Genomic DNA, 13,864 nt, shown 5'->3' with positions numbered 1-13,864 from the left:
GACTCAGAGGAATAACATTATTGTCTTTATATAGCACAGTATCACAACAAACAGTTGTCTCAGGGTGCTGCACAGTCTCATGTCATGGGCTTGAATCCAGCCCAGGAATCTCCACGTGTACATTTGCATGGTCTTCCAAAGGCGCGTTGGTCCCCCCCCCGGCACTCCTGCCTCCCTCATGGTGCAACATGCGCAGCAGGTGTACCCATGGCTCAAAAGGTGAGAGTGCTGAAGGTTGCGTGACCCTCCACGTCAGCCCTGCGACAGATCGTGATGTCCACACTAACTACATGAAATAAACAGACCGAAACTTTGATGTCCCTCATTAATGTCCCACATGATCTGAATTCATCGGAATCATTTGAAGTCGTCTGTTATTTTCATTGTCTTTTCATTCAAACACTTGTCAGAGATAGTTTGTGACAGAAGAACCTCCACTCTGGAACAGATCTATACCAGTAATAACCAACAACTGGAACAAGCTGACATGTCGCAGTCCTTCCATATTGTTATGTTCATATTCCTTTTTTTACTTTACCTGAAAAGTGACTTTATTTGAACTTTATCTTATCTTTAACTTCACTGTATATTAACTCTATATGATGTTAATGGACTAACTAAAGCTGTGTGATGAGCCTGGTGCAGTACAAAAGTCATGTTGGGAGTTGCAAGTTGTACTCCAGTGTGACCTCTTGTTTCTCTGTAGCATCGACTCTGCTTCTGAGCCTCGTGTCAAATGTCTCTCGCTGTAAGAAAATGAAAAACAAATGCAATAAACATCAATTTCGATGACAAGTACTGCAGCAGTTGAGTCAATTTACTTGGTGACCTTCAACACTAACATTATGTCTGATTTCATTCACATCTCTACTCATTCTCACATATCAACAACTGTTCACACCTTCAGCTTCCTGCGGTTTGTTTTGTGACTTCACAGAAAGTGAATCACTTCCTGTTTGCCATGTTGTCTTCAAATTAACACTCAAGACATTAACTAGTACAATGACATGAAACATCAAACGTGTTTTAAGAATACCACACTGATTGATTACTTATATTTAGTAGCAGTCATGAGGTGAAGAACTTTCACTTTACTTTTATTCATAATAGAGATGTCACAGTTACCACTTTTTAAATTATATAAGGTACAGAGTGCAGAATTTAGTGATATCTAGTGTTGAAGTTGCATGTTGCAGCTGAACACCTCTCACCTCACCCTCTCCTAAAACATGAAAAATAACCTGTGGCAGCTTCAGTTACCTCAAAAGGGATTTAGTTTGTTCAGTCTGGACTACTGTAAAAAACAAGCAGCCTCCATAGAGAGGAGCCCCTCGATGTAAATATGGTGTATTTAAATATTAATGGCCTTTTCAACAGTAAATAAAACTATATTCATATAATTTAGATGAAGTGAACTAGTGAAAACATCATGAGGATTATGTGACATTCAATTTCTGCCAATAGATCCCTTTCACCTAAATTTTACACAATGAACCTTTAAGTGAGAAGATTACAAACAAGTAAATAGGTGGTTGCCACAAATTGGATCAAAAAATAGTAGCATCATCATATCGTGAGTTGCGCTTTTAAAGGGGCCTATTGTGAGATGTTACCTTGATCGCCCACACACGCACAGTAAAACTATCAAAGGGCCCAATCCAGGAATCCCGGACTTGGAGAATTCCTCCCTCTGTCCAGAATTTACACCAACATACCCAGGACACAAAAGCTTCCATCTTGTGCATTTGGAGCAAGAGTTTGCCACATCTTTTGGGGATCTATCATCGTTTATCTCGTCGCTTTGTGCTGCTGTGAGAGGCCTTCGGCGTGACGCAGACAGCTGGAGATCTGCAGGAAATAAGAGTCACAGTTACTCAGGGTTGTGTTCTCCATCAAATCCAACAGCTTAGTGTTTGGGAAATGTACAACTACAACTCACTGTGGATGTTTGGTGATTACTGATTTTGTTTTCAGTTTTATATCAAATCAAATGTCCTTCTACTTATAAGGTCAAAAAAAAACTGAACAACATGGTAGGTAAAAATATAACATAATATATATGAATAGAAGTTCCTATAAATGTTAATTAAACATTTGGAAGGGCCTTTTCGTGATGTCACGCTACATACATACATACATATATACATATATATATTTGGGGTTTGGTAGGGCTGGGTGATACAACACTATTGATAAAATGTGTAGACTCTGCTGACATCTGGTGGTGAAGCTGTGTGTTGCAGCTTCCCCTTCCAAACATGAAAGAATACGTTAGACGACATACTAACCTATGCCTTTTTTTGTCATATTTTAGACGACATACTAACCTATGACTTTTTTTTCTTCTTATTTTAGACGACATGACAGCCTAGAAAAAGTCATAGTATAATATGACGTCTGAAATTTAAATGTATCAAGAGTCGCAGCAGATTCCACTATTAACAAACATGTTAACAATGGAAAAGCTGCAGCAACACGTCAAACGCACAGAAGAACCAATAAATGTGTTGATATTTCAAGCAATAGTCACCAAATGATGGGTCTGTGGGCTCCTGGCATCTCCAGCGTACTGGCTCCCTCTACCTCCATCCCTAGCTAATGACCGTAGCAAACATAGCAAACAAATGATACGAGCTTTCCTTAGGAACACACTTTAGTTCATATAAAATACATTTAAATGGAGCAGGGAGCTCAAACGGTGACATTAACATTTTAATAAAGGTCAAATCAGGGCTGAGCGATAAAAGAATATCAATAATGATGTCCAATATATATCAATGTAATGATTATGCATTGTGAAAACAATGATGAAGTAGAACACATGCAATAGATGCCACGTGTCTAGTGCAATTCTTTACTCATTCAACAGAGCAATAGTAATAAAACAATTAAAATGATCTAATCTGTTAAATAGAGATGAAACAATAAACCTGTTTCAATTCAATTTAATTTGTATAGCACCAAATCATAATATACATTATCTCAAGGCACTTTAAAATCTCATTTAACATAGAGAAACCCAACAGTTCCCACAATGAGCAGCACTTTGGCGACTGTGGAGAGGAAAAACTCCCTCCCTCCCTGTTTATCGTCATGATCATTATTTTCCATGTATATTGATTTATGATGGTAAATTATATATAATTGGATGTTTTACATGGCTGCAAAACACTATCAATACTTATTGCAATTTAATATTCATCATAAAGGTTATATATACGCATATACGTACCAAGGTTATTATAGTTTTGAAATTGTCATTAGTTTTTATTTTTATTTAGTTTTTCAATTTGCATTTTTATTTCATATAATACACAATACAAATCTATGAAATCAACACGTATTGAACTTGTGTTACTTTGATATTGATGAAAATGAAAAGCTGATCATTATTCAAGTGGACGTACTTTAGTTAGTTTAGGACAAAAGAAGCGATCGAGTGTTTTACAAGAGAATTCCACACGCGCTCAGGTGTGGTTAGCTTGGGATAGCTAGCTTAGCTTAGCATCGACACGAGGAACTAATGAGACGCGTTTTGCTCGAAAACGCAAGTGAACAATGAAAAATGTGCAGCGACACGTCAAACACACAGAAGATCTGATAACTGTGTATAACTGTGTATAACTGTGTTGATATTTGAAACAGTATTCACCTCGTGAAGATCTACGGGCTCCCGATCCAAGCAGTTCCGCATCCAAGCGGAAGTACCGACTGGCAAACAGGAAGTGGAGGACTCCAATGGGATATATGGAGAAGGGAACTTCGAATAGACCAAGTTACGTAGACTTGCGGGGGTGGAGTTTCTTTATCTAACTCAAACAATAAATATTGTAAACAATTTCCAAACATTCGTGGGCACGACTGATTTAAAAAAAATGTATAGCACATCATATGATATGATAATAAAATATCACAATCTGTTTATTTAATTTATTTTTAAATGTTATTCATCCCTCATGAGCACATCCATTGACAGGATGATATAAAGTTATTATAATTGATCTTCAGGGTTGTTACTACGCACACTTACTGCACTTGGGCTTTTTAATATAATTTGTATACCTTACTATACAATGATGGGGTTTTTTGAGGTCTTTTGCCTTAATATACAATTCATCTTTTGATGATTTTATGGTTTACTGTACTATTTTACATTTTTATGCCTCATCATAATATTAAACGTTTGTGTCATACTTTATGACTTAAAGATTCCAAGAGCAGAGATACACTAAAATGTTACAAGCCAGTGATGATATTATATATTATATTATATAGATATATTATCAGAGAACTATGATGGGAAGAGGGAAGACACTTTCTTGGTTTATATCAAACCAAGAAAGTCTCAAGAGGGCTGCATTGGACTGAATTATATATTTTCAGCCCCTGTGCCTAAGTGCTGCTGTATGTCTATATATTGTAGCAGCCAAAACCATATGTAGCTTAAAAGCATGTTTGCCTTTTTTTTCTACTTCTACAAGTCTTTTTTGGTTTCTTTCGCACACACGCACACGCACACGCACACACACACACACACACACACACACACACACACAGATCTCTGTTTATGAAACAAGATCTATACTTAATCTGGAGTTAGAGCTTGCTTCTTCACCACTGTTTAAACACATACAGATGTTCTTGCTGAATAAATAAACAGTTCAGATGGAAAGTAAGCAATTGTGTTCAGCTGTGCTCCAAAGACTGTTTCTTCCTTTACAATTATCAAAATGAGGCAAGACTTGATCAAATTAGCAACCAATTATCATTGTGTATGTAAACCTGTGGTGTTCCCAGTGTGAACTCTGCAGGAGTGGGTATTGCTTGATGTGCGCTCAGTCTCCCAGGCAGGTCAGAATAGGATGAAATTAGCTTCAGTTCCAGGAATAACTCTGAAAAGCTTACATTTGAATTTGGGAGCCACATACATCACACTCCTGTAAACAGGGATTATATACTCACAATTAAACAGAAGGTTATTTCACAAATGAGAGCACTGGTGCACTCCATGTTGTCACTGTAAGGATTACTGATGCTGAAAAGATGGAGTTAATGATGATGATGATGACACTCAGTATCAGTTATTGAGAAAAGAGTTGGTTACTGTGGTGCAGTGACTTGTAAATACTACGAGCTCAAAGGTTCATCGTGGGTATCGATTCATTTGTCAGTGCCTGAGAATTACTCAAGGGTTGTTCATATTATAGCAATGGGTTTCTGGCTGTTTCTTCTTCTGTACTTTGTCCCCAGTGACGGTGGTTTACATAAACAATATATTGCATCCAACCAACAAGAAATATTTGTCATGAAGCTGTATCGGCAGAGTTTACAGAGCTCACCAGACTCTCGCTGTGTGGGCACTCAATGTGTTTGTTATGGACGAGACAGTGGCACAGCAAAATTCATGGATGGATTCATTGCAATGTAGGCACCGCTGCAGATATGGACTGTGTCCGAAATCCGTCTTTTTCGTTCACTCACTAATCCCTGTGCAACAGATGCAATATAGCTCACTCCATGGTGAGCAGTAAACTTTGAGGACAATAAACAGAGAGCAATGATATAATAATTATGGAGTGATTTCACACATAGTTGGTAAAAAAAACAATCTCTGGGCCCATCGGTTATCATCTGAAGATGAATTGGCCACTTTCTTTCACAACACACCATTTACAGTCTGAGGTAAACGTTTACCTATGAAAGAGCGATATTTATGTGCATGTTTTGGTAATATGAGAGTACTTCCAGTATCTTTGATTGTTTCCATTGGGTAACGGATGTCAAAAGTAAGCACCTCTTTCAAGATTCAAACCAAGGTCCTCACAACTGCCAGTCAGTCTCCTTACAGACTGCGCTACTTGCTCAGACACTTACTGCATTAGGTAATTTACACCAAACTAAGTGACTCTTAAGATTCAAACCAATGTCCTCAGAACTGCCTCCTCACAGAGTGGGCTATTTGATCCAAGTCCCCCGTTTGACTCTTACACTTGCATTTGACTCTGCCGTTTAAAACTGGTTGTAAATAACAACACTTGAACCCATGCACCGAGATCACTGAGCCACACAATGCCATTTCTGATATATATTTATGCCATTGCTATGCCATTTCACCTTTCTGCATATATTATAAAACTATGATCAAAATATTCTACAGATTATTGGGTGTTTTGCATTGGGGGCTGGACCTTAGACAAGAAGCTTCTAAGAAAGGAACAGAAAGTGTCTGACCACATGACTCAGTCTGTTGGAGGATGACTTCTAGATCAGAGGTCACAGAGGTCACTGGTTCGATTCTTATGAGCGTCCATCTGCTTAGACCACTTTTCATTCAGTGTCCACCCTCAGCTGTGCGACAGTACATGTGGAAGAACGTTTCACATACGTTCTTTTTTTCAAGAAAAACTAAATCTGGATGTGAACCATGTGACTTTTCATTCCAAGTCCTGTGGTTTTTCCTCTGGACTGTGGCAGACAGACAGAAAAATTCCTACTCGCTTGTATCTTGAATGTTGTGAAAACACAACCATAGATTTAAGATAACTTTAATTTAAACATGGTTGATTCCATTATCTTTTTATTAAATACAACATATTAGTGACAAGTAGGGGATTTACAACATGGACAGCGTTTACTTGGCCACTTCTTCAAGCTTGGGCTCTGGAAGAAAGAAGAAAATAAAACTGTTAGTGGCGGTTGTTGCCATGTGAACATTTTGAAATGAAACATACTGCAGCTTTAAAACAATAACTACTATTAGATTTGACAATGAGATAAAAGTCGCAGCAGTATTTCGCAAATAATAATTGTAGCTTCAACAAAAACCACGGGTCTGGAAACCTCTGAGAGAAGTTTAACAAGGAAGCTCTTCATACACTATATCAACAAACAAAGCCTGAAATCAATGGATCTTTCCAACAACAAGGGAGTAAATAGTCATGGACATAACTGTTAAGTCATGTACAAGCATCAGTCGTGTTATGACAGGCACTGCTTTATTATGGGGACACTCAGTTTTGAAAGCAAATTGGTTTCTTTAGATATCTTGGACTAAATTAAATACACTGTAAATTTTTGATTTCTTTGTCTTATTGATTGATAACATGAAGCAATTAGGTCAGTAGACGAAACACTGAACTTTATCCAACATGAGCTTTGACTAACCTGTGAATTTGACTTCTGGGAACTTGATGAGGTCTCCACCACCATACAGTCTCTGCAGTTTGGTGACCTCCTCAGACAGATTCTTCTGATAAGCGGCCCCTGCATCCACAATGCCTCCGGAGGTCCTGGGAGAGTAATGGCATTAAACAATGTTTAAGAATTGAGGTAAAATCCAAAGAGTATTTTCAAAGAATCGAGGGGTTCGATGTTGTGTATCTTCAACTGACTTGCTCTTGTTGTTGTAGTCGCGGATCTTGTCCAGGAACAGCTTCTGGACTGGATCGAGCTCCTTGGCCCGGTTGAAGAGGACAGCGGAGAGGCCGATGTTCCTGCGCAGGGTCAGGCTCACGGCGGAGCGCAGCACAGAGGACAACTGGAATAACCTGTGAAGTGCCATCTGGAGGAGAAAACAGGGCTTCTGGTTAATCTCGTCCCAGGAGAAGCGGCTGGGGTCCGACCCCTGTGTCACCATAACAGGACATGAATGACATTTATCCAACCATTCATTTCTTACAGGTGAATGTGAATTGGGAACTCGTGTAACTTCTGTGAGAGGGACATTGAGACAGTGGAACTTGTCCCCTCTCAATGGGATGTTGATTAAAGATGGAGTAATAACGAAAGATGACAATGATTCTTTCTGGTAAATAACCTGATCCTGTTCGATCTATTGATCGATCTATTGAATCTGTAAAGGTTGTGTCTGGGGTGGAAACAGGCTAATGTGTGATCCGACCTCTGCATAAGCACAGCGTGACATCGGCAGGAAATAGCTGCCACACATTATTAGACACCATGATGGAACAGAAACTATGTCCTATGTCCTCCCCTCATCTGGAGCAAGTTCACGTTAGCACATTAGCACTAGCTTAGCAGTTATCATGAGTTAGCTGCCGTCAAAATGATCCAGTTAGCTTGTTTACATCTAAATAGCGACTTTGTGACATAACAATTATAAACAAGCCTGGTTTCATTCTGTCCCACCTTCAGCTAAGTGTTTGCTTCATTCACCCCAACTGCTAGCGCTAACGAGCTAAGCTACCGCGACACGGCTCTTAGACATTATTCCCTGTCGTTAGCTGCGGCGCTAACGCTAACGCTGCACTCACTGCAGGAAGGAGGTCGTGCTTCTAAGTGTTCGAGGTGGCGACGGGTGTAGTGAACTTAGCATTTATGTAAAAAGTTCGCACTAACCTTGGGTTTGACACGCAAGCGTACGCGAGCCGGAAGTGGAGGACACGCGGTGGATTGTGGGAATGTGGTGGTAAGGGGTGAAGCGGAAGCTGACGTCATTATGGTGCGCACGTGTTGCTCGTCCCAAACCTCAAATAATCCAAAACATATGTTCCGCTCATAGGTTCCGCTAAAAATCATATAGAATTAAAAACAATTATGAAATAAATGTAGATTTTTTTCATGGTGCTGCACAGGGACATTAAAACAACACAGAGACTAAATAACAAGGACAATAATTTAAAAGTAAAGAGCTCAAAAAGAAATTAAAATGATACATTTGTATTTACAATTTTAAAGTTGATAGAACTGTGTAAACTGGTCAAATAAAAGTAGAATAAAATACAATGATGTGATGACATTGTAGAATTGTTTAGTGAAAGACACTTCTGAATAAAAAAGTTTTTCGGTTTGGCTTTAAAACAGAAGACTGAAGAGGAAACTATGAATGTTTAATGAATTTAGACCCACAGCAGCTTCCTGGAAGGTGTCAGTGATTCTTTTGCAACACAAACTAAACCAAGCTATTGGAAAGCTAGATTTTGTGAAACAGATATTTCAGTACACTGCCAACTTCTTAATTCAGTTGGGAAATTCCACACACGTAAAGCCAGGTAGAAACAATTCAAGATACTTTCAGAGTCTATTCTGTACATAAAAATCAAGAATGCACTTATATAACGGCTTTGATTGAATAATAAATATATAACTAACAATAAAATCATAAAAAAACATTTACACACATTTAATTGCAAATTTATGTTATATAATGTTCTATGTTGAAACTTTATCATATTCATTCGAATGTATGCAGTTTCTTTACACTATTGTCTATTTCTATGTTTTGTTGAAAAAGATCTTTAAAAAAAATTGTCTTTTTGTCATAATCTGTGGCTTCTTGCCTTGTGATAATCACTGCAGAAGTTCATCAACCAGCAACGGGAGAAAACGATTAAATACACGCAGCTAATCAAGCCCTATTCTCACTCGTCATATGGTGACTCCTCTGATCGTTTAACCCTGTGGAGGGGCCTGGACTTTAACTTGGGAACCACATGACCCAACCTCCCGTCTTTTTCTCCACACATTTATGCAGTACTATTTAGAATCTGGTAATACAATATACATGTAATGATATGTATAGCAGTCAGAGGGGGTGTTTTACTTTTAGGTATATTTTGCTTGATACTTGAGAAAGACTGTAAACACGATGGAGTATTTTTACATTGTGACAATACAACTTTATATTTAATTTACCACTTGAGCACTTAAAACACGGATTTGGTTTCAATGTGATGTAAAAATAATTCAATCTTTAGCTGGTGGCTTTTGGATTCATCTGTTTGAATAAAAAACAGTCAACACACACAGCATCTGTATGTACATTCAAAACTTTATTATGGAATACAGTGTAGAAAGCGTTTTCCCAGTCAATGCAAATGGCCTGCACAATATTACACAGTGGAAAACAAAACCAATATATTACCCACGTGAAAAAAAAAAAAGAGATGGAAAGATAAATCCTGCTTCCTCTTCTACTCTACTGCCCCCTGCTGGGCTTCTAATGAGCACCCTCTGAAAAGACCACCACCTCACTGCAGCCACCACATGCACATTCACGTGTCACTTTCTCGCAGATCTTACTCGCCATTAGATGCATAAACAGAGTGAGAGGTCACGCCACACTTTTTCTTGTGATGCTGAGATGATGTTGACTCTGTGGCAGGAGTTGAGTGCATGGAGATGAACAAGGGGGGGTGCGATTCTTGGCTACAAGCATGAATTTACCTCAAACCAATACCTGGTCCCTGCTTTTAACCCCCTGACTTGCTCTCAGCTCTCTTGATGCCTATTAGTTAAATACTCCAGCGCTGTGCAGGAGTCAAGTGTGCGTTGATGGCGAGAGGTGAGCAGCGTGCTTGAAGGGAAGAGGAAGGCGAAGGGAGGTGCTGGGGGAAGTGAAAATCCATTATATATACAGACTGCCTGCTTGGCTGGCTATCCATCCGGAACTGCAAGTCATTTCCTCTCTACCTCGCCCTCCTTCCTCCTTCTCCTCCTCCTCTCAGCACTTCACCTGTTTTATCAGCAGAAAGCGAAATGATTACAAACCCCCAAAAAAGAAAGAGGAACGACGTCGGCTTACAACTGGACAAAGAAACACGACAGAAAATGACAAAACACGCACACGCAGGGATAACTCTTACCCATCCCCCATCCTGCCTTCTATTATTTGTCCGTTTCCCCCACTCCTTGTAACTATCACCCCCATAACATGCCCTTTAAAATAAAAAACACGCCAACATGAATCTGACAAAACTGAAATAGGGTGATTTCTGAACGCTCACTATGCATGAGGATTTTCTACACAATGTATTTCAGATAAGAGAATAATATACAAACAGATGAAACCAGCACCCCCCCAACACCTCTCCTGCAGCTTCAGGAACATAGCATATGATAAAAATAATAATAATTAAAAAGAAATGACAAACACACTTAATTTCCAAAATCACAGATCTCTTTTAAATGTGTATTTTACATGATATCAAAGCAGAGCCTGTTCATCTAGATTTATATATATTCTTCATCATTGTTTTGAAGTCACGTGATCACGAGAAGATACTAAATGTACAATCTTGCTAGAATGACAATCTATATGTGAGAAAAGTATCTCGAGAGAGAGAGAGAGAGAGAGAGAGAGAGAGAGAGAGAGAGAGAGAGAGAGAGAGAGAGAGAGAGCAGCGTTAAGATCTTCGTTTTTTTTTTCAGTTTTTCCAAATCCTGTCGTCATGCACTACATAGGAACAGCTAAGACTTGAGCATTACTTCAGTTAACATTACACGCAATTTAAAAAAAGGACTTTACATTGGCTGATCTTTTTTTTTTTTTTTTCTACATTTTTTCATTCTTTTTTGAAAAACAAAACCGGAAACGATAAAGAGAGAAAACCCTAAAATAAAAACAGCTCATTCAGAATACATGGTAACATTAGCATCCCCGAATATCCTTTAAGAGCTTTGTGTGGCTTAACACAGCCCAGCTGTCGTAAGAATGCACAAAAAGAAAAAGAGGATGGAGGGAGGAATGAAGAAGGAGGAGGAGGGGAGGGAGAGGAGGATCACTTATACTCCAGTGTAGACTGTAGAGTGAGTGCAGTAGTGGTGCAGTTTGAGGGGAACCACTGGGCCTCATCCTCAGAAATCACGTTGCTTGATTCTAATCTATATTTCTCTATATAATCAATACAAAGAATATGACAGGAACAAACCAATGTTGATTGATTTGATGGAGTCTCCTGCACGCCTCCTGTAGACGAGGCCCAGGTCAGCGTGCACCTCATGTCCGACTGATCAGAGGTCAGATTTCTACACAAGTCAACACCTAAAACTTTCCCAGGCCAGAAACAAGTAAGAAATGTAAAATAAACCCCAACTATACACTGGCCCTGAATCAGTGTGGAGAGAAGCCGCTTCCTTCCCCCGTGTGTGGGTTTGTTTCGATGCACTGGGCGGGGGCCTCACTTCTATACATCAGCAGGCCCAGACGGAGCAAACATATAAACCCCACCCCCCGCCCCATTTTCCTTGAATTAAAAGGCGACTTGCTCCGATAAAGTGAACAAACGTGGTGCAAACTGGCTTGGCCGCGGCGTCCGCCCAGGCAGAAAACAAACCCCTGACTGCAGTCGCTCGTAACTGACTATTTCAGTCACTCTATGATCTAAGCCACATCGGGACGAGTTGGGAGGGGGGAGGATGGGGGAGGGTGGGTGCATGATAAGTGGGGAGATGTATGTGTGTTTATGTGTGTGTGTGTGTGTGTGTGTGTGTGTGTGTGTGTTCTCAATTCTGCATCTGCTCGAAGAACTTGTAGGTGGGGTTCTCGTAGCCGTTCTGCTGCATCTTAGACAGGTGGCGCTCCTCGGGGGTGACGGCCGCGTCCACCTGGAGGGGAGCCGGAGGAGGGGGTGAAGGTTCATTACTGTACTTAAGTAGATTTTTCTACTTAAGAATCTGCATTTTAAGACATATTTAATGTTGTTTTAATTGACAAAAGTAAAATGACAACACAGACTAAAGTATGTTTTTAATCAAAGAGATAATAAAAGCTTTGAAATGATAAAAGACTAACCCTAACACATCGACTGATTGATCTCTACATGCACCAGTGTCTCTACCTGACAGACAGCTTGAGCTCACACGTGTACGCACAGCATCACGCTCGCAACACACCAGATTGACTGCCGCTTGAAGGGACAGCTTGTACCCGGCGCATGCAAACACACAGGTCATCCGTTTCTCACCTCAATGACTCCGTGGTGGATGGAGGTGTACTGCTTCTTCCTCAGCATCACCAGGGTGATGACGATCACTGTCGCTATGACAACGCCGCCGACCATCAGGCCTATGATGGCGCCCTTGTTGGAGCCCACGTCCTCTGCGAAGAAGACCTGTGGCAATGGGAGGACGGAGGATGTGTCAGTCACAGTTAAAATCTGACGATTCATCAACATCAAGGACTTTTCTTTACATTTCTGTCTTTCTACGTCTGATAAAAATAGTTTAGATGAATTCATTATTACATTAACTGTGCTGGTTTTAATGTCACTTCCCTCAAACAGATGCTCCTTTTTCTTCCCAGTTTTCATTTTGCAGTGGATGATTGGTGTAATTACATTTGCTATCTATTTTTAAAATCATAAAAGAGTCAAATCAGACCCATAAATAACTCATGTGCTGCTGAAGGAACAAAGAGGCAACGCAAACAAACACTTATTTTAGAAGAGACTTCCTGGGGCTGACTTTCTTTTTCCTTCTGCTGATTTACGACATAAAGAAACACGACTCAACTCCAACACAACACAATGGAAATACACCTAATTACAAGAGATTCCTGAAAACAAATGAGGGCTATTGCCGCTCTGTGTGAGAATAAATATAAGTAAATGGAGTTATGTGAAGGGACGCACACAAGCGCATGATGTCTCCACCTGTCTTGACATTTGTGTCAATCACAGACTGTATATAAAGATGTCATACATGATAGGTCCCCCAAAATGAAGCCAAACCATCTTGATCGCCCCCTGGTGGGTGGAAGTAAAATATTTTTTATGCTTTAAAGAGCCGGGATTTAATTTCAGGCTGGTGAGCGTCCACAATAATCCTGCAGGACGCCGATCAGGGTAACAGTGAATATGAAAAAAAGCGGTTTAGTGGGGGCACACTGTCACACTGAATGCTCCTTGTGAATGTAAGAAATGTGATACGTAATAAAAAGTAGGGATTAAGGGATTAAAGCCGTTAGGTGAAAGGGATAAGGTACGCGGATTATAATTAGACTGAGCATGGATTCAGGTTTTTTTGTGCTGGTATTACAATGTTGGATGAGATTAATGAATGAACGCAGAACTGGGTTGGAGCCTTGTTACGCTTTGTGTAACAACCTGTGGCTGACTGATGAAAA

The 13,864-nt window shown here is 39.8% G+C and overlaps 2 protein-coding genes across 4 annotated transcripts in view; both read right to left on the bottom strand.

The window, feature by feature from the left end:
* Positions 1-6,560: 6,560 nt before the first annotated feature.
* On the bottom strand, positions 6,561-8,512 carry atp5pf (ATP synthase peripheral stalk subunit F6). Of its 2 annotated transcripts, none has more exons than XM_020104077.2 (4): positions 8,359-8,512; positions 7,392-7,561; positions 7,165-7,289; positions 6,561-6,660 (listed from the first exon to the last, which is right to left on the bottom strand). In XM_020104077.2, exons 1-4 carry the CDS (start codon positions 8,455-8,457, stop codon positions 6,632-6,634), a joined length of 423 nt encoding a protein of 140 aa, XP_019959636.1. In that variant the 5' UTR covers positions 8,458-8,512; the 3' UTR covers positions 6,561-6,631. The 2 variants fall into 2 exon arrangements, with proteins under 2 accessions (XP_019959636.1, XP_019959637.1); XM_020104078.2 differs by having other exon boundaries at positions 8,274-8,386.
* A 1,260-nt stretch (positions 8,513-9,772) lies between these two features.
* Positions 9,773-13,864, bottom strand: part of appa (amyloid beta (A4) precursor protein a) — a 32,090-nt gene continuing 27,998 nt past the window's right edge. For both annotated transcript variants that reach the window (XM_069520655.1, XM_069520656.1), the window contains 2 exons: positions 12,705-12,851; positions 9,773-12,345 (listed from right to left, as the gene is read on the bottom strand). In XM_069520655.1, the coding sequence (XP_069376756.1) occupies positions 12,244-12,345; positions 12,705-12,851 (249 nt within the window). In that variant the 3' untranslated portion in view covers positions 9,773-12,243. The remainder of the gene's footprint in view (positions 12,346-12,704; positions 12,852-13,864) is intronic.

The sequence above is a fragment of the Paralichthys olivaceus genome, chromosome 24 (assembly GCF_024713975.1).
Source record: "Paralichthys olivaceus isolate ysfri-2021 chromosome 24, ASM2471397v2, whole genome shotgun sequence".
Taxonomy (NCBI): domain Eukaryota; kingdom Metazoa; phylum Chordata; class Actinopteri; order Pleuronectiformes; family Paralichthyidae; genus Paralichthys; species Paralichthys olivaceus.
This window is presented reverse-complemented; position numbering and strand designations above follow the sequence as displayed.